This window comes from Harpia harpyja, chromosome 1, assembly GCF_026419915.1.
Source record: "Harpia harpyja isolate bHarHar1 chromosome 1, bHarHar1 primary haplotype, whole genome shotgun sequence".
Lineage (NCBI taxonomy): Eukaryota > Metazoa > Chordata > Aves > Accipitriformes > Accipitridae > Harpia > Harpia harpyja.
Genome location: NC_068940.1, coordinates 48,161,285 through 48,180,389, shown reverse-complemented (window position 1 = coordinate 48,180,389; position 19,105 = coordinate 48,161,285). Strand labels below are relative to the sequence as shown.

Genomic DNA, 19,105 nt, shown 5'->3' with positions numbered 1-19,105 from the left:
ATCTAGCTGCATGGCACAGAAGTTTACAGTGTTTGGCTTCCATTGCAAACAGGTACAAAAATAAAAGTCTCAAGTGCAGTTTCTAAAGACACTGAAGTGATTTCACTTGGAAAACCCTGAGAATCTAACAGCTCCTGCTGCAAACATCACGTGGTCTTCCCTCACGTTTCCTCTCAGAACTGGGGTGAACTGCTGCCAACACAGACAAGATCTAGTAAGTATGAGAGAGAGTCAAGTAGATAATAATACAGCACATCGTGTCACATCACTTTGAAAAAAAAAAAAAAAATTAGGATGTTTTACCTACAAGTTTTACCACATGCATTTTCTATAAAAAATAAAAGCATATGTTGCTTTTTAACTGAAAATCTTCAACAAGTTTTACTAAATTTTAAGCTGTACTTAAGCAGATAACAAATAAACTGAAAGTCTACCTTTCTCCATATTGTTTAATATTAGACTTTATTAAAATTTGTTCTGAGACATTGAAGGTTTTGACACACAAACCACTGATTTAGCTAATAGCAAACACACATCTAGACAGCCAAGCCAAACCCCACCTAACTGATGAACTCTATAGATAGATTGATTTCACTAATCATTGAGAAACGGTGGGCAGTCAAATCTATGATTTGCAAGGATAGCCTACATACAGGACTATCTTAAACATATAAAGGGTGGATAAAACCTCAGTAAAGATTTTTAAAAATATTATCAAGCCTTCTGAAATGATGACACCAGTAATATTCATCAAGTTTTACCTGGACCAGATTATAGCAACTAGTCATACAGCTATGTAGCTTTGCAGAAACAGCCTGATAAGTACTTTCTCTTAAATCCCTATTCTGCAAAGTTAAAAATTATCAGTACATTGAGTATGTATATTTACAAAAGACTTTTTCTAGAGCAATCTTTGTGAGTAGATTTTGTCCTGCAGGAAAAACCTGTAACAGACGTAAATAATACACAGACTTACTTTCGGATAGTTCTCGGGCTTTAAAAAGAACACACACACACACACACACACACACACACACACACACACACACACACACACACAAGCAAAGAAAAGATGCAACTGGGAGACAGAAAGGAGTCTTGGGATGTGTTGAGGATGAATGCTCCGATTTTATGACACAGCTTTTCCTTTAGTACTCTGCAATTGTCATAAATTCACAAAATGCACCAGAGCTTAAATCCTACAAAGGCTCTGAACACAAACTGCTCAAGACACAAGACCAAAGCATGGAAACTGAACATGCGGGGAGTTTTGTGAAGTGTGAAACTTTAACTAGTTCATTACATTGCATCATAACACAAGTAAAAATAACATTTATATTCACAATTTTAACCAGATGACCCCAATGACTTTTCCTCTATTTTAATATAGATAACCATGGAAACTCAATTTTGCCAAGCTATTAGTCTTCCAATGTTTTTCTTCTCTAGATATAAGAGATGAGCAAAGGGTTCTCTTTGAATGTAAATCCTAGTTCACTTTGTGATGCTTAATATAAGAAAAGTATATAATAGATCAGTAGCATTAACTATTGCACCACTCAAACTGATGAAAACATCCTTGTTATATGAAAGCAAAAAAAAGTAAATCTGTAAATGCCAGCCCCATAAAAGACATTATTTAGCCTGGAGATTATACCTACAAGGTTTGAAAAGATACAAAATTAATTAATGATCTAGTCTGCAAAAGAAAGAAACATTGTTCTAAATGCCACAAGATTTTTTGATAGGGAAATGATAAAAGAACCATAGAAACAGAAGATTGTTTTGACTGTAGTTGAGAGGTGAATGCTGTCTCCTGAAAGTGTGCTGTCATGTTTAACCCCAGCCAGCAACTAAACACCACGCAGCCGCTCACTCACTCCCCCCCACCCAGTGGGATGGGGGAGAAAATCGGGAAAAGAAGCAAAACCCGTGGGTTGAGATAAGAACGGTTTAATAGAACAGAAAAGAAGAAACTAATAATGATAACGATAACACTAATAAAATGACAACAGCAATAATGAAAGGATTGGAATGTACAAATTATGCGCAGTGCAATTGCTCACCACCTGCTGACCGACACCCAGCCAGTCCCCCGAGCGGCGAATCCCTGCCCCCCACTTCCCCGTTCCTATACTGGATGGGACGTCACATGGTTTGGAATACCCCGTTGGCCAGTTTGGGTCAGCTGCCCTGGCTGTGTCCTGTGCCAACTTCTTGTGCCCCTCCAGCTTTCTCGCTGGCTGGGCATGAGAAGCTGAAAAATCCTTGACTTTAGACTAAACACTACTGAGCAACAACTGAAGACATCAGTGTTATCAACATTCTTCACATACTGAACTCAAAACATAGCACTGTACCAGCTACTAGGAAGACAGTTAACTCTATCCCAGCTGAAACCAGGACATGTGCTTACACCAAATACATAGACAGGACTGGAAGTTGCTGCAATCTTTGCCACACCTTTGACTCTGGTTAAAGAGCTTCAAGCAGAAGTGTTTGTCCAAAAGGCTAACAACAAAGACTTTCCAAACCAATTTCATTCTTATACTAGGTAACGCAGAAGAGCAGCAACTTTTCAACAAATGATTGCTAATGATATAAGCCCACTACCACACAGTATTATTCTAAAATAGTTACACGTTTTCATAGCTGTTTCTCCATTAGGCCATTTAGTTTTCCTTCAATTATATCTGCCAGCTCCTTTTAGCAAGCCAGATAAACTGACTTGTGATCGTCAGGGAAAAAAAAATCTTTAACGTTTCACAAGACCCACAAGAGCAAGAAAAAGCAGAATTAAAATAGCTACTTCAATCTGTGGTTACAATATTTCACATGATATTGTGCATATCCCTAAACTGCAAGAACACTGACTCCTATTCAGGACCAGAATCTAGAGGTACAAAAGTAGCTCTAAGCAAGCACTGCAATCAGCTGAACTCCATCCTAATAACAACATCTGCTGCACTGCATCTAGAATACCTCAACCCGCCATGCTAGGAATTTTTTTTTTTTTTTTAACTTCCCCCCCACACCCTAAAAAGGCCCAGTAAGCTACATCAATACAGGATAACAATTCAGTTTATTGTCCAAATAATCAGAGAACATATAGAAGAACGTGTTAAAGTAAATTGAAAGATGTAAAAATATTTCTTAGAGCTCACTGAAAGGTAGTCACAGATGGACAGTTCATGCCAGTAGGATTACAAGTCTTCTGTACTTTGCAAAAGATGTTAATAATTCTCTGATAAGAACCTTCTCTAAATAGGCTTAAGACCTTTGAAGGCAATCTTTTAAGCTACATGACTTCATTGCTGCTCAAGAAAGAAGTCACTTTGCCCACAGAAACCTTCTATTTCTAATTGAGTTTCTAAAATATGAGATAAGAAGACTTAATTTCACTCAAACACTAACTATGGTTACTAGAATTTTTAAGCAACAATAAAGCCTCTATTAAAAAATTTAACAAAACGCTTTATAACAGCAAAACAAGGGAAAGCCATAGATGCCTACAGAAATCTGTACACAGTAGTGCTTGCAGATAAATCTCTTCATAAGTTTAAAGCATCATAAAATTCATTCAAAACCCTTCACATAAGATGTCTTAGACAGGAAGCTGCATGATCTTTGTGAGAAGATTAGATTAAAATAAATTATAGTACTACTTAGGGCACTGTTTCTCCAACCTGGAGGTAACCTGGACAGGGTTTCTGGCTGGGGAAAGAGTGCTCTATAGGGAGCAGACCTGGAGATGTGAGCAGAAAGAAGCAGCTCCTGTAAGAGCTCAGAAATATTGTAGGGCTAACGACATTCCAGGGAAAGGATGGGGTGGACAACATGGAAAGGGGGGGGGGGGAGAAGTGACTGTTGGAAGGTAATTTGAGAACAACTGGTTTATGGAACTAACAGAACTCTAGGGACTGTGGAAAATTTAGTTAGAGCACTACAAATTCATACTATTTGTCTTAAGTGTAAATAAATCATTCTAATAGCACATCAGTCAAACTTGAACAAGATTGTTCCTAAGTTGTGTTCATGAGCCAGACAGATATGTGATTCTGTATCTTAAGAAGTCTTTCTTAAAAAGCCTGAATTTACTTTGAAAGCCTTTATCATTATTAATATTATTCCTAGGGCAAAAGCCATTTTTCAAGCTGCCTATGAAGTAATTTATCCTGGACTGATAACCAAGATAGTTCTGAAAGAATTCAAATGCAATGTGAAACATACTGAAAAACTATGCAAAATTGGTGCAAGCCAAATTATGGGAATTCTTACAGCTGTTAACTCAGGAATTTGCCTGGGTTTATCTTATTTCTGAATTTTAGTCAATAATGATTTCATCAGCTCTCAAAAATGCTAGAATACTTGGAAGCTCACCTCATGAATGACAACCTTGGCATTTGCTTATCCAAACCACCAAAGAAGAGGTTTCTGTATCTGAAAGCACTGTATATGCTAACTCACAAGAAACACCAGTCATGTGTCTCTCAACAATCTGCTTTTACAGTGATTAAAAAAAATCATCTTATTGTTACACATACAAACGTAATCCACTAATCCAGGGCTACTGAACTGGTAGTCTCCAACACAGGCACAAACCATTAGCAAATTCTGCCAGGATTTCACTGTTCTACCAGTCATCCTAACCCACATTCTTCACATATATTATGTATTTCTAACTGACCTATTTGTCTCAAAGAGGAGATAACAGCCACAGCAGCCATGAAGATGGCATGTAACATTTGCCTGTTCTGCCAGAAATGGAGCTGGCAAGCTTTCCTTGTGAGTGTCCCTGAAAAATAAGTACTAAAGATGAATTGATAAGGCATTTAGGAGACCTTCTGAACAGAGTCTGAATAAAATGAAAGAAAAAGCCAAACAAATAGACTCTATATCTACTACTATATCTCTATATCTACTCTATATCTATACTGCAGAAAAGATGCAGTAAAATATTACTGAAGGGTTAATGTATTAGCCTTTGAACACTCTCAAGAGATAGTGTATTTTTTAAGATGCACATGACTTGAAGAATTATCCTTGTAACAATGTAAAACAGTTTTCTTCAACATAATGCATTAAAAACACCAGTCAGACATTATTTTAGAATCTTCTACAATTCACTTTTGTAAAGAAAACCCCAAACAAACAAAAATGCAAACACAAACAACCCCACAACACCCAAAACCAAACAAACAAAAAAGACTTACATAAGTAAGTAACAAAAACCTACCACTGGAATACCTAAAAAGCAGGGAAATGGTAAAATCCTACAGACTAGTGGAACTCAAGTCTGATGAAAATCCAGACAAATGACTAAAGCCTAAGTACATTCCAAATCTATTAAGTGCCTAAGAGGAACATTTGGAGTAAGCATACAATAGAAAAAGCACAAACTGAAATTCTTATACTAATCCTGTTCTCTCTAATCATATCTTCCTTTAAATCAAATATTATGTATAACATCTATAATATTAATTGATCTGATTTTTATTACTACTGGCATTTAAAATAATACATTTCTAACAGGAATTTGCAGACTGATGAAAGCAATATCAAAATGAGGATATAGCTGAACATCCAAGACAAGGTAAAAGACTGAACAACTAAAATGAAGAAAATTAATAAGATACATAGTTCTAGAAGAATAGTTCAAAACAGTAGATGAATCAATTTCATTTTAATTCAAGTAAAGAATTTTAGGCAGAAAAACATCCTTATTTGTGCGACAGTACTCTGAAGTCTTAACCTAAAGTCAAGAGCTACATTATAGACATTTAAATCTTATTAAGGATTTGGACTTAGCATACTTACCTACTCCAAACAAATTACAATTTACTTAAAACGCAAAGGATAAAGACAAATGCAAAACCAGGGAGGTACAAGGTAAGATTTTCATAACTCTGATCACAATATGTCATGTCCTGAACAACCAAGCTCTGTAGGGATCCTGATACAACAGATATTTAAGGTATAAAAGATTAAAGAGTCTATGAGCAACAACAAATAGAAGAGCACAGAAAGGAATCGAGACTTATACAGGAAACTGTATGAAATCTCTTTACAATATTTATTGAACTAGTCTGAGTATAGCACAACAGATCTGGGCAGAGCTATTTAACAATAACTATTCATGCTAGCAACTATTTTCAAGCTACTTCAGAGCACCTAATTCAAATATTAATATCTCACATTTTTAGCTAGTGGATTGCAAATATCAGCTTTAGAAAAAATCCTTCGTGAATAAGTTTTTTTTTTTAAAAAGTCTGTCACAGATACACTTGTCATTTCTGCACAGCTGTGCTGTAATTGCCAGCAACAATAGAAACAGCAACTTTATCTGTTCAGTTGAGAAATATTTATTTAACAGAAACTCCAGAAGCATAAACGACTGTCTACAAGAACCCATTTTGAGGCCTGCTGAGTAAATGTATATTGATATCCTATGGCAACTTCACCTGCCATATATGACAGATTCTTTCCTGAAAAGCACACTTGGCATTTAAAAGTTTATTCGTTCTCTGATATTTTTGTCCTCTGAAGCACAATTCACAAACCACTGAACACTTCCGCACTAAATAACAGACTACGAGTTTTTGGAGGATTCTATTCTATAAACATTTAACTTTAAATCAAGATTTGCCAAAACCTCCTTCTATAATGACTTCAGGTATGGAAGGAAAGCATACGGCTTAGAAATCAAAATAGCATTTTTAAAACTATCTCATAGAATATGCAGTATTTGTCTTTTAGGAATGGTGCTCCTAAACTAGTATTTTACCAAGGATCTTCTGGAAAATTCATCATGTAGAACAGTAGTGTTAAAGCAGGTGTTTCAGGAATCTAGCAAACTGAGCATTACTAAACAAACGTTACGAAAGCTGCGTTCCATCATGATGATGGCTGCTATCATTCAAGATTCTAATATATTTTTCAAGTCCAATTCAGAATAAAGTCCTGCTCACAGAAACAAATTATGATTATTAGCAGTTGTAGGGTTTCATGTATTAATGAAACAACTGAAGGGATTTCAAGGCTCAGTTCGGGTTTTGGTTCTTTGAATGGTGCAGCCACTGCCCTGTTTACTTTAGGGTTTATCAGACAACCCAGGGCTAAGCTGTCTACACAGCTCCCCGTGAGTCGTCTCTGCAGAGAGACAGGGCCTCGAGGCAACCCAAGGCTGGGTCACTTTTGTAACCCCCCATGAGTTGCCTGTGTGCACTAGACATGGTGAAACTCGTTTGTGAACTATGAGCCGGACAATCCACACAAGAGTGTATCACCTGTAAGAAAGCAGAAATCCTTCGGGTGGGGACCATAGTCATAATATTTCTACAGCTGCCTAACTCTTCCATGCTTTTGGGTTTAATAATTTGCTCTCAGGAAAGTGCATGCTTCACCAAAACATGACATATCAGGATGACTATAGATGGCGGTTTTATTAGCTCCTCCATTAAAATGTAATTAATCTCTGACTATTGTAGCCAAAGTTCCACAAGGGCTGCGTCCTTTAGGATTAGACGTTCTTCATTTGCACAGAAAGACTTTCAAAATTAGGTTAGAATTAGGTCAGAATTAGACTAGAATTAGATCAGTAGTTTTCTTCTTGACAAGTAATGGAGCTATATTGCCCAACTCCTCTTTCAAATTGTCTCATATCTCAAAATCAGAGCAATACAGAGTGTGTCCTAACACCTGTTTTTTATTATTTTATTTCTGGACAACAGTGAAAATTATGTAGATCTTTAAGGCAGAGTGGGTGAGAGGCAGTGAAGAGAGCATGTTTTTCAACAGATAAATTCTAAATACCTAATCATACAGTTACTCCTCTAGTAATGGTTGTTTGTTGTAATACATCCTGTCTGGAATCGTGAAAGTTCACACACATCATGGGTTTCTATACAAACCATTCCTGAATCCTGTATTTTTTGGGGGGGGTTGTCATCTTAATTTCCTTTTTAACTTGACTTCTTACAACCATTGATCCCTTTCTGGGAACTGATGAAAGAAACTCTTGTATGCACTACATGAATGGAGTGGTTTGGCTTATTTGTTCCCAACTTCAGAGGTCTGTTGTTTCGCTTTTTAGCACTGAAATCATCTAACACATCATCTTTCTTTTCCTCAAGAACTTTTCACCAGTTAGCCAGGAAAACTGAGGTGCTGTTTGGGTTTTGCAGATGCTGTCAAAGCTGTCTGCAGGCATGCAAACACGTCAGGAGTCATGCATCTTGCTGAAGAATGCTATACATCCAACAGTAGGTCTATACATGAGGTCTATAATTTCAGTGAGGTTCAGCAAGGTAATTTTTGATATGGGGAAGAGGAATCAGACCTCGTTATACTTGGTCTGCAGAAAAAAGTAGGTAAAACACATGCTAAAAAAAAGCTTCTTGAGACATCTCACTGCAACTCAGCCCATGTTTTGTTTTCATATCAGTGATACACTTGGGGAGAAACTTCTCTTACTACAATACCCTTTATCAGATTACCAATAGAAGATGCTATGAGAGCCTCACAAATGAGGTTTTGTTTCCAAAAGCTGGCAAACATGGAACCATGCCCACTCAAATATTTTAGCTCTGAAAAAAACACAACTTGACAAAAAGTTTGTTTCCTATTTAAATTCTCACAGTACTTTACATCTACTCACCACTAACTTTAAACTCAGCTCTGTTGCTTCAAATTGTGGAATTTCTATTCTCCCAAAATGGAGAGGTGAGGACAATGAGGATAGTGGCAAACTGGACTTGCATGTTTACTTCAACAGCCAATTTTCAAGCTTATGCTAGAATTACTGGGTTTTTGCTTGAGACAGTAGTTTGAGCAAAGATCATTAACTCCTCTATTGTTTGTACAGCCTCGTCTTACGACCTATTTTACTTTTGAGGTATCAAAACCATATTTTGGCTATATTCAACTCTCACTTCATTAAAAAAGCCAGGAGAAGATGGCAGAAATAAATTATGCAATCTTTATGTTCCTTTAAATTGAACTGGCCTGTCCTAATGCAAAGTGAGTCTATCACCAGCTGTGCAGGTATGAGAGAATACTAGTATATCATTCTTAATCAAGGAGTTAAGACAAAGCATCTTACCATTAACTAAAAGGAAAAACTTCCATCTGAAAAAATTGTTACTCCGAAAATCATGGTAAAAAAAGACTGATTTTTTTTTTCTGGGATCTTTTAACAAGATGAAAGATTCATATGACATCTTCTCACACTACCTAGCTGTATCTTTGTAAATTCCAGTAGACAGATTATACAACAATGCAATGTGTGAGCAATAGCTATAGGTTATCTAACAATGACCAACAAATGCGACATTATGATTGCAATTTACAACAAAGAACAACCATCAACAACCTCAGAACCAAAAGCAGTAATACCACAACTGGTTCCCCTGCAAGAACAAAGATTGGATGGTTTGATCTTGATATACCCTCTCAGAAACATTACTGACTGTCAGATCTGAGGGAAATGATGAATTCAGCTGCATATCATTAAGTCATATGTTCAATATAAATAGAGAGCTTCATAAAATTATTGGGAGTATCTCTATCTTATTTTCTCAGAAAATGCCATGATACATGGTTGGCTTTTTTTAATCAGATACTAACATACCATTACAGTATTTAGAATAAAAGTATCACAGCTTTGAACTGATGTGAGACAATCAGAATATAAAACCAACAGTAAATATGCAACTTTTCAGTCTATAAACCCTGTCCTATTATGTAATATAAAGGCCATACACTAATGATGCTGAAACTGATAAGTTTTTTCAATATGTAAGTAATTCCAGTGGAATTTTACAATCAATCTCAAATCACATTACATTTCTAAAACACTAATACAATACTTTTCAATACATAGCAAGAGCCTGCAGACCTTTCAGTTAGGACACAATATCAAGGAATTCTCCACTGACAGACAATCAGCTTCTTTAAAAGAAACAACCCAAAAGAGTGACTGATTAGGTATATTGAGTGTTAAGATGTTTTCGTGAACAACATTGCCATAATCACTGTAATGCATCATTCTTGTCATTAAGCAGTTTAGATGACAACTGATCTGAACTCCTGATGTGCAGTGCATATTCAGTAATTACTACTACGCTAAAATATTTTATCTTCTCTTTGTACCTGAACTAGATAGATTACACTATGCTAACAAAGAGAAAGTTTAGAGCTCCCCATTACAATATTACATAGAGAAAGAAGTCTAATACTAGAAACTTATTTAAGCTGTCAAACAAAGGGTATGTCTCTTGGGACAACTGCAATACTTTGTAGGATATCCAAGTTAGTTCTAAAGGAGGTAATATATGCTGGAAGCAAACTAATCACAGCAGAACACAGTTCTGCCTTGACTAATTTACACAAAGAAATAAGATACCCGAGTAGACTTCTGCTCACAACAGAGCCCACTGAAGATTAACTTCAGTATCTCTAATACTGGCAGAATAAATAAGGTGATAGCCCAAGTTAAATATATGTCAGATTCTCCATCAGCATAAGGTTTATACCAAGGCTGAATGTTTGTTCTGAGCTTAATACAAATTCCAGGGAATACAATTAAACAATACAAGAATACAATGATTCTTTCTGTACTTACAATTCATAATGCACATCAAAGCCTGTTCCTGCATAATTTTGTTTAAACTAATTTTATGCTATCTGGAAGAAAAAAAGAAAGCTTTCTTTTTTCAAAAGCAGTACTTTTACCAACCACCAGATGTGAGCCTTTTAAAAAATAAAAATCTTATGTCCCCTTCTTACCAGCCACTGCAAATGACAAAAAAAAATTTGAAAATACAATTTGGCATAGCTTCTTCTGCTAGTCCTTTGAAATGGGAAGCATCAGATAAAGATATAGTATAGATTTTCATTAATACACAAAAGGTTTAAAACAGACCACACTAAGCCTTTCTTTCTGGAACCAACAAAACATTGGCACTTTTCTATTCTGCCCACAGAATTCACTGTGAAGAATCACATGAATTCAGTTTACAGATGAAGATGAATAGATAGTGGTGTAATTTGCCTCCAACTTGCTATGTTTGCCATAACCCACTGTCTTCTCAGTAAATAAAATTAACTGCAGGAAGAGAATGATTCACAAACTTTTAAAGGAACTGTGATAGTGCTTAAAGTAGTGGTGAGACCACCACCTCACTCTTCAAATTCCCTTTCCCCCAAATTACTTACCACAAACATTTGATCTTTCATTTCTAGACATTATGAAATTAACAAGTAATCAATCAATTTGAAACCCTGCTTTTAAGGGATCACAAATAAAAGTAAAGTAGAAATGGTTACGCATCAACTTGCAGTAACTTAGTGGCTTCACAACCACATGTCCTTCTCTCCACCTACTCTAGCTGTCTCTGGGGTACTCTGGTCCTCTTGAAAGCAGGCTAGCAGGCAGAGTGCTCCGCAAAAGAGTTTAACTTCTATATCAAAAGATAAAATCAAAGGCGGCTGGTACTTGAGCCATGCTCTTACTTCTCTTGTTCTCCAGCTGGGTCACATACACATGCCCGAGCAAAGGACACTGACAGGATCCAGGCACCACGACTCCATTTTTAACCTCTCTCTCTCATACTGGACCTTCCCTGCCCAGGGAGGAGTGGGAATCTCATTTCTTCATCTTTCCCTCACTTGGTAATCTTACATTGCCCTGAAGCAAAACTAAACTTCAGACTGAGGCTGACCTTTTTTACTTAAAAATGATGGTTTGTACCTGGAAAAGCTTAAAGCTCCTTTCTTTTACTTTGGTGATTAAAGGTTTAAAACTCACTAGCTTTTTTTTACCACTTCTACTGGACTTAGACTCTTCTGGTACAGTCAAGCATCTTTCTGAATGGTTCTGTTGCACGGCCTTGATTCGAATAGGAGGAAGACTTGTTTATTAGTTTTGATTTTTGAAAAAACATAGTCAACATCATTTCATGTAAAGTATTTTTCCCAGCTGGAAAAAGGCAACAAATTTCATGTGCTTCTCCCTCTAAACCTACTTATTTTCAGCTGTATTATCCACCTCGTTTCTAGGAAGAAGAAGGGGGGGAGGGGGGACAGGGAACGACAAAAAAAATAATGTATCTGCTATAAACTTGTCTGTTCACAGAAATAAAGAAAAGTTACCAGTTGTCACTGCCCACTGCCTTATGGTGGTTTTGGTTTCTTTGTTGGTTTGTTGGGTTAGGGGTTTTTTCATTCTTGTTTAAGAAATTTTAAAAGTATTTACAAAATACCAAAAGATAATTTGTACTGGCCTATGGCAAACAATAAAATATAAAATATTTCAGCCTATTTTAAAATACTTCAGTCTGTTACACGGTTGGATCTTTGTGTTTAAAAAGTGGTTAAGACAACAAGCAGAGTAATGTAAGACACAAACCTAATTCCAGATGTATTTTACTGTGATTAAGACCTAGGTTGGATTATACTCTAACTAATTACAAGAATTAGTGAAAAGTGACAATTTCCAATAAATTCTATGAATTAGGGCTCATAAAAATTACTCTTGCCAAAGATGTAATTATTAGCTCAAAGCTTGAAAAGTACTAAACATTAATGGAAAAAATCAATAAAAAGTTGGCTACTGACAGTCTTGACAGAATTAAGCCTCCTAGAATTACAGAAATAACCTTATCTTTAATTTTGAGAACTTTCACTCAGTAAAGGATTCTTTCCACAAAAGGGTATTTTCTACGTTACTCAAGAACTCTACAGTAAAACCCATCTGGTATCATGCATAAAACCTAGCAGGCTATCTAGTCTTTCCCAAGTGACTGATCTTTTCTTTTTCTGGTGATTTACATTCAGATCATCTTGTTACAGAAAGCACAGACACTTCTGATAGTAACTCTTATGACTCTTACTAGGCACTTCATGATTTTCTTCTGACACCATCTCTTTTCCATCACTGCCTTAAGTATATTTTTCTACTTTATCTAATCAACACTGTAAAGTAGTAAATTTATAGTCACTAACTTAATTTAATTACACTAAATCATAGAGTCACTTAAAAATATGCATTTCACCCTCAGGCATTTTTTTTCTTCCAAATTACAACTTCAATAAGAAATTAAGATCGAATACAGACATTTACTTGGTTGGTATGATTCCAAACATAAATAAAAAGAGATGAAAATGTACTACTTTGATGCCAGTTTACAGCTGTTACTATTAACTATAGTATCACAGAGGTGACTATAACAAGAAAGGGATGATTCTGAGCCATGAAGCACCTGTATGTCATTATTTGGTAACATCATGAGAACTATGAAAATATTTATTCTTCAGTAAAGTTATTATTGATGGCCATACTGCTGACGGCCCTCCATCAGTCCTGAAGTTAGGATGTTAGTATTGACAGACATTTTTTCCCTTTGTAATATCTTAAACAAAGAAAACATTAATAGCTTAATGATCAGACAACTGAGCTATCAGTCAATCCAGACACCATGCAACCATTATATCAAAACTATCCTGTGTAGCATGAACCCTCTGAACCCTTTAAATTAGCCTGGACGAATTCCCTCCTTTCCCAAAAGGATTTCCTATTGTAAACATAGGCTTTATCGCAAACTCAGCATTTTTCAAATATCTTTTTCCATCCAGAGAACTCAGCTTGGTAAAGTATAATCACTGAAAAACACCCCTTAAAATGTTCTTTGCTTTTTTCATTTTTCAGATTTTATAGTACTTCACTCCCTGTTACAGCTAATAACAAATACACTAGTCTTGCAGAACAGTCACTAACTCTCCTGAAAAAAGTGAATTGCATAATAAAACCTCTGATACATCATTAATATTATTATGGTGATCATGGATTCTTTTGTCTCCAAAAGCACTCTAAAATAGTTTTCTACCATGTATTTCAACAGATAGCAAAACACAGAACTCAAACCCAGTATCCATTTTAAAGTTTTGTTTGCATGGAGCTGTAACACTATGCTCTGAAATACTGATGATGTATACTTCTATATTTTGAATACGGGTTTAATTTTAGTCCCACAGTAGCAAAGTACATTGGACAAAACTGCGCCTAACTTCCTTGTGAATAAGATTAACTTTTATTTGGTTTTGGCATCACTTTCTAAGCGGTTTCATGAGCAGAAGGATTAGCTCATTTATCCCACTGGTCAAAAGCAGACACCTGAGAGATCTCATCCAATTTCTGGTGTTATATTTGTCAGACTGTGCAGAATTCGTAGAAGAATCACTGAAAAGGGGGAATGTCCTTGTATTTCGAATACTAACCAAGAGCAACCCTTTTAGTGAGTTTAATCAAAGCAATACTATTTAGGTACTAGTTAGAAGTTTACTGCTGGAAATAAAATATGATGCCAAATATCTGTTACTCCCAGAAAATATGCACGTTTGCAGTATTACCTCCACTATATCTTTGTAGACAAGAAAAAACAAATTTTACATGTTCTTAGACAAAAGTCTGCAGCAACAGAAACCATTTAGCAGTCTGAGAAAAAATTGGTGATAACGGGAACACAAAACACCACTTTTGTATTTGCTAAATATCTAAGTGAAATGATTGCCAGGTGTAGAAAACAAGATGCAATCAGTTCTAAATGGAATGGCATGTATGAGAATAATGTTGGTGTTACGGTCAGAGTAGCATTTCTTTTTATGGTAGCAGTATATTCTGAACATTCCCCTTCTATTAAAAAAGGACTTCCATAGTTTAATGCTCACAGGGCAGAAAATGTTCTGGAGATGTAGACTGCATCCAACCTGTCTTCTAACACATTCTCTCCAAATAAAAAGGCAACAAACCATTTGTTATGGGTCCGTGTGACACATTTTTTTCGTAGCAGGGGATGGGCTGCAAGGGGTGGCTCCTGTGAGAAGCTGCTAGAAGCTCCCCCGCCTCCAAGTCGGACCTGCCGCTGGCCAAGGCCGAGCCCATCAGGGATGGTGGTAGCACCTCTGGGAGAACAAATTTAAGAAAGGGAACCGGCAGTGAGTGGGGGGATTGGAATGTGAGAGGAACACCGATGCAGATACCGAGGTCAATGAAGAAGGAGGGGGAGGATGGAGGAGGTTGATGCCCCTGCAGCCCGTGGAGGTGAGCGGGGGAGCAGAAGCCCACCTGCAGCCCGGGGAGGAGCCCACGCCGGAGCAGGGGGAGGCCCCCCAAGATGGCCGGGACTCCATGAAAAAGCCCGCGCTGGAGCAGCCTGTGACTGAAGGTCGGCTCGCGGAAAGGACCCACGCCAGGGAAGGTTGTGAGGAACTGCAGCCTGCAGAAAGGACTCACGTTGGAGATGTTCGTGAAGGACTGTCTCCCGCGGGAGGGACCCCACGGTGGAGCAGGGGACGGGTGAGGAGTCCTCCCCCCGAGGAGGAAGGAGCGGCAGAGACAAGGTGTGGCGAGCTGACCCCAACCGCCGTCCCCTGTTCCCCTGCACCGCCACGGGGAGGAGGTAGAGAGAACCGGGAGTGGGGTTGAGGCGGGAAGGAGGGAGGGCTGGGGGGAAGGTGTTCTAAGGTTGGGGTTTACTTCCTAATACCCTTGTTTTGTTTTGACTTGTAGTAAATTAAACTGATTTTGTTTTCTTCCCCAAGTTGAGCCTGTCTTTTGCCCATGACCATAAGTGGTGAGTGATCCCTCCCAGTCCTTATCTCGACCCACGAGCCTGCCTTTATATTTTCTCCTCATCCCACCATGGCTGGGGAGGAGGGAGTGAGCGAGCGGCAGCATGGTGCTTTGTTACTGGCTGGGCTTAAACCATGACACCATTGTGCAGAACTGTTTGAAGAGTAAATTAAAATTCTTCAGAGTACTTTCTTTCACCAGTGTTCCACTCAACTGCTTGCAAGGAAACCTGAACGCTAGCTAGGAGCTTCTGTCTATAAGTACTATTGGTACATCAGAAGATTTTCCCCTTCCCTGCCTAAACTTCTCCTTAAATTGCATTCAGATTTCTGTGGTACCTTAACAACTTCAATATGTCACATATTTCCGTATTTTGTAAAGGTTTCATTTCAATTTCCACCTCCAGTTATTGCTGGTTTACATTTTTCATCCTGGCTGCTCTGCAGGATGTACATCTTTACAATATTTATGTGAGGTCTTACAGCTTTAACATTAAATACTGTTAACTACTATATCAAAACCACATTGAGATATATACGGAAGTGATATCCTTTATTATAGAATACGCAACAGATTTCACCATGTTTTATCAAAACGTGTCAAAGCAATGCAACTCCTGATGGCAAAATAAAAGTGAGTCACACAAGAAATGGTTGTTTGGGCTTTTATGACATTCATATGAACTTTCTTTCAATTCCATTAACGGGTACACATACTCCTCAGTTGTGGAGCTTGCTTTTTCAAGTTTAAATGAGGACCTAAAACAAATCTCGACAAAACCTTTTTGCTTTGCCTGCTAAGGGTCAATACCATGTAAAATGGCAAAACACTATCCACCCCCCAGCGGAAATTGCAAATGATCCTAGATTCACTTGGAAACCAGCACAAGCTTTCTAAATGGCCACAAACCATTGTAAGTATTCCAGGTATGTACCAAAATCTGTATTCACTGTACATTGGAAAAATCCTGTGCAAAGCGTGAAAATTAAAATTAATGTGTACTTAGATAATTCTTATTTTTTACTCTATAGAAGTAATTTGTGAAAGGTTATGCAGTACACTTTTTAGTTCAGACACCTAAAAGAAACGGTTGAGATGTATTAATGTCAGAGTTTATTTCTCTTCTAACTGTGGCACACTATCTTTAAGTACTTTATCCTAGAACCTAGTAAGAAGGCTGAACTTGAAACTAATTGAAACTAACTTGAAACTGGAGATCAACTCTAGTTGTTTTAAGTTTAGAACATGCCTTAATTCAACTAAAGCAGTGTTTAGCTGGGGACACCTTGGGTGAGGACAGAATACAGCATTATCTTTCATTACAGACCATTCTCCAAATTTTGCACACAATCTCACATAGTCGCGCTCATGAAATCAGGGCAGAATTTGCAAGATACCTATGGTTTAGAGAATACAAGTACATTATCTATTCACAGTTATTTTCTTTGTATAACTTTCATCCATTATATAAACCAATGTGCATACACTGAAGACAAAGTATGGCAAATGCTTAATAGATTAAATGTATTGTATTACTGTGTGTACATGTCTATATTTTATAGTTCTATTGGAATGTGTGCATGTGAGTACACATGTATGTATATTATATAGCATTTATATTAGAGTCTTCAAAAACTTAGGACTGTTTGTGCTAACTGGACAGAAGCTAAAACCAGCTAAACTTACACGAGACACTCCTACTTGGCTTGGTAAGTAAGGCTCAAGCAGATGTTAAGTGGTATCACCCATATCATGTCATGAAACATTCTATAATCTACTCCTACTTTCCCACTTTCCTGTGAAATCAATGTAGTTTGCATCAAACACCTACTTAATAAGGCTACTAAATCACTTCAAAGGACAGTCTTCAACAAAGTACATGGGGAAATACGTGAATTTAAGCACTTAAAGCTCTGTCAATGAGCATTTTTTGAGCAGCTCTTACAGATTCTTACCAGCTCTTGTGTATCTTCTGCTAATGGCAAAAACGTAGCTTCCAGAATAGCAACTTGATCAGTGCTGAGCTTCTGCCACAGACTAATCAGCATAATCACCAGATGGGTGGCACTTTTCAACTTTGTGAATGCCTGGAGTATGTTGGCTTGATTTTCTTCTGCTGCATCTGCTAGAGCTATTACCTGCAAAAATTACAAATGTCTGTTAAGTATAATTTTACCATCCATGAACACTCAACACTGAAATTACCTTTGGCACACTCTTGTTTTCCTTTAGAAGATCCTGAGGAATTCTGTTTTCCATAAACACAAACCACAGAGTGCTAAATGAGTTACCATTTATCTAGATTTTTCTTTTGCATAGGCAATTTCAAGTCCATATGGCAACAGGATTAATCTATCTGGTACAATCAGTGTAGAAAGGATTCTGTTTAGAGCATATTCTTAAGGCATTCCTGAAATTGATCCCCATCATATCACATAATAGATGGTAACAAACTAACTTGCAGGTTTGTACCACACAAGACACTAATCCCTATATGACCAGCAAGCCTACTGTATTAATAAAAAACAATACATTGATTTTATGCAATTAAAAATGCAGTATATAATTATTTCCACATGAACGTAACTGCCATCTGTTATTTTATTAACTCTCGAGTCTCTCCAGATTTTGCACTAGTTGCTTCAGCTTTTATGCCAAAACATAAACATTACGGATCATGTATATGAAGGCAATACCACTTTAACTGCCAGACATTATGAAAGAGTTTGCAAAATAAAATAAAACGGCAGATTCACTTCTAAGTTGGTAAGATAGTTTTGCTGAGTACTTCAAGATGGGGAAAAACAGAAGAGCTATTATATGATATTCTACTCAGTTCAGAAATAACTTGTCATTGTACATAATACTGTCCACTCACAGCGTTACAAAAACTGGTATTTTGAAAAATATTGCTATAAATGCTTTCTTTCTTGAAATACAATGTTTAGACATTTTCCACCACTGGTGAAAAGTGAAGATGACAGTGATTTCAATATGCAATTACTATCATTTCAATATGACAACAAGAGATTTTCCACGGTATTGCACTGAATTACTTCAACTAAAGGAAAGGAACAAAGGTTAGGGGTTTATCCTGGGGGAGCACAACTTACAAGACCTGTTCTCTTGAATGCCATTACATCTTCATGTTGTCTGAATAATACTTGGCCTACAGCAGCGCCGATTATCTTCACTGTCATTTAAATCAACACAAAGCACCTCCCTCAACCACTTTCTCCTTCTGTTTATTTATCTGCAAAATGGGGTAATAGGTGCTTGATTGGAGTTGTGGAAAGCCTCACAGAAATGCAGTTAAAGTGTAATTAGTATTACAACAGAATTTACAACATTAAACTTGCAGAGCTTGATCCATTAACATTTGGCAACAGAGGGAAAACAAAAATACTATACAATGCATCTTCAGCTGGGAAACAAAGCCAACCAGCTGTTAGCATTTGGTGGAGGAAAACTATTTTT

The 19,105-nt window shown here is 37.0% G+C and overlaps 1 protein-coding gene across 6 annotated transcripts in view; it reads right to left on the bottom strand.

Moving 5' to 3' along the window:
* BBS9 (Bardet-Biedl syndrome 9) overlaps window positions 1-19,105 on the bottom strand; it is a 326,659-nt gene that overhangs the window by 169,534 nt on the left and 138,020 nt on the right. For all 6 annotated transcript variants that reach the window (XM_052792624.1, XM_052792616.1, XM_052792650.1 and 3 more), the window contains one exon: window positions 17,584-17,766. In XM_052792624.1, coding sequence (XP_052648584.1) covers window positions 17,584-17,766 — 183 coding nt within the window. The remainder of the gene's footprint in view (window positions 1-17,583; window positions 17,767-19,105) is intronic.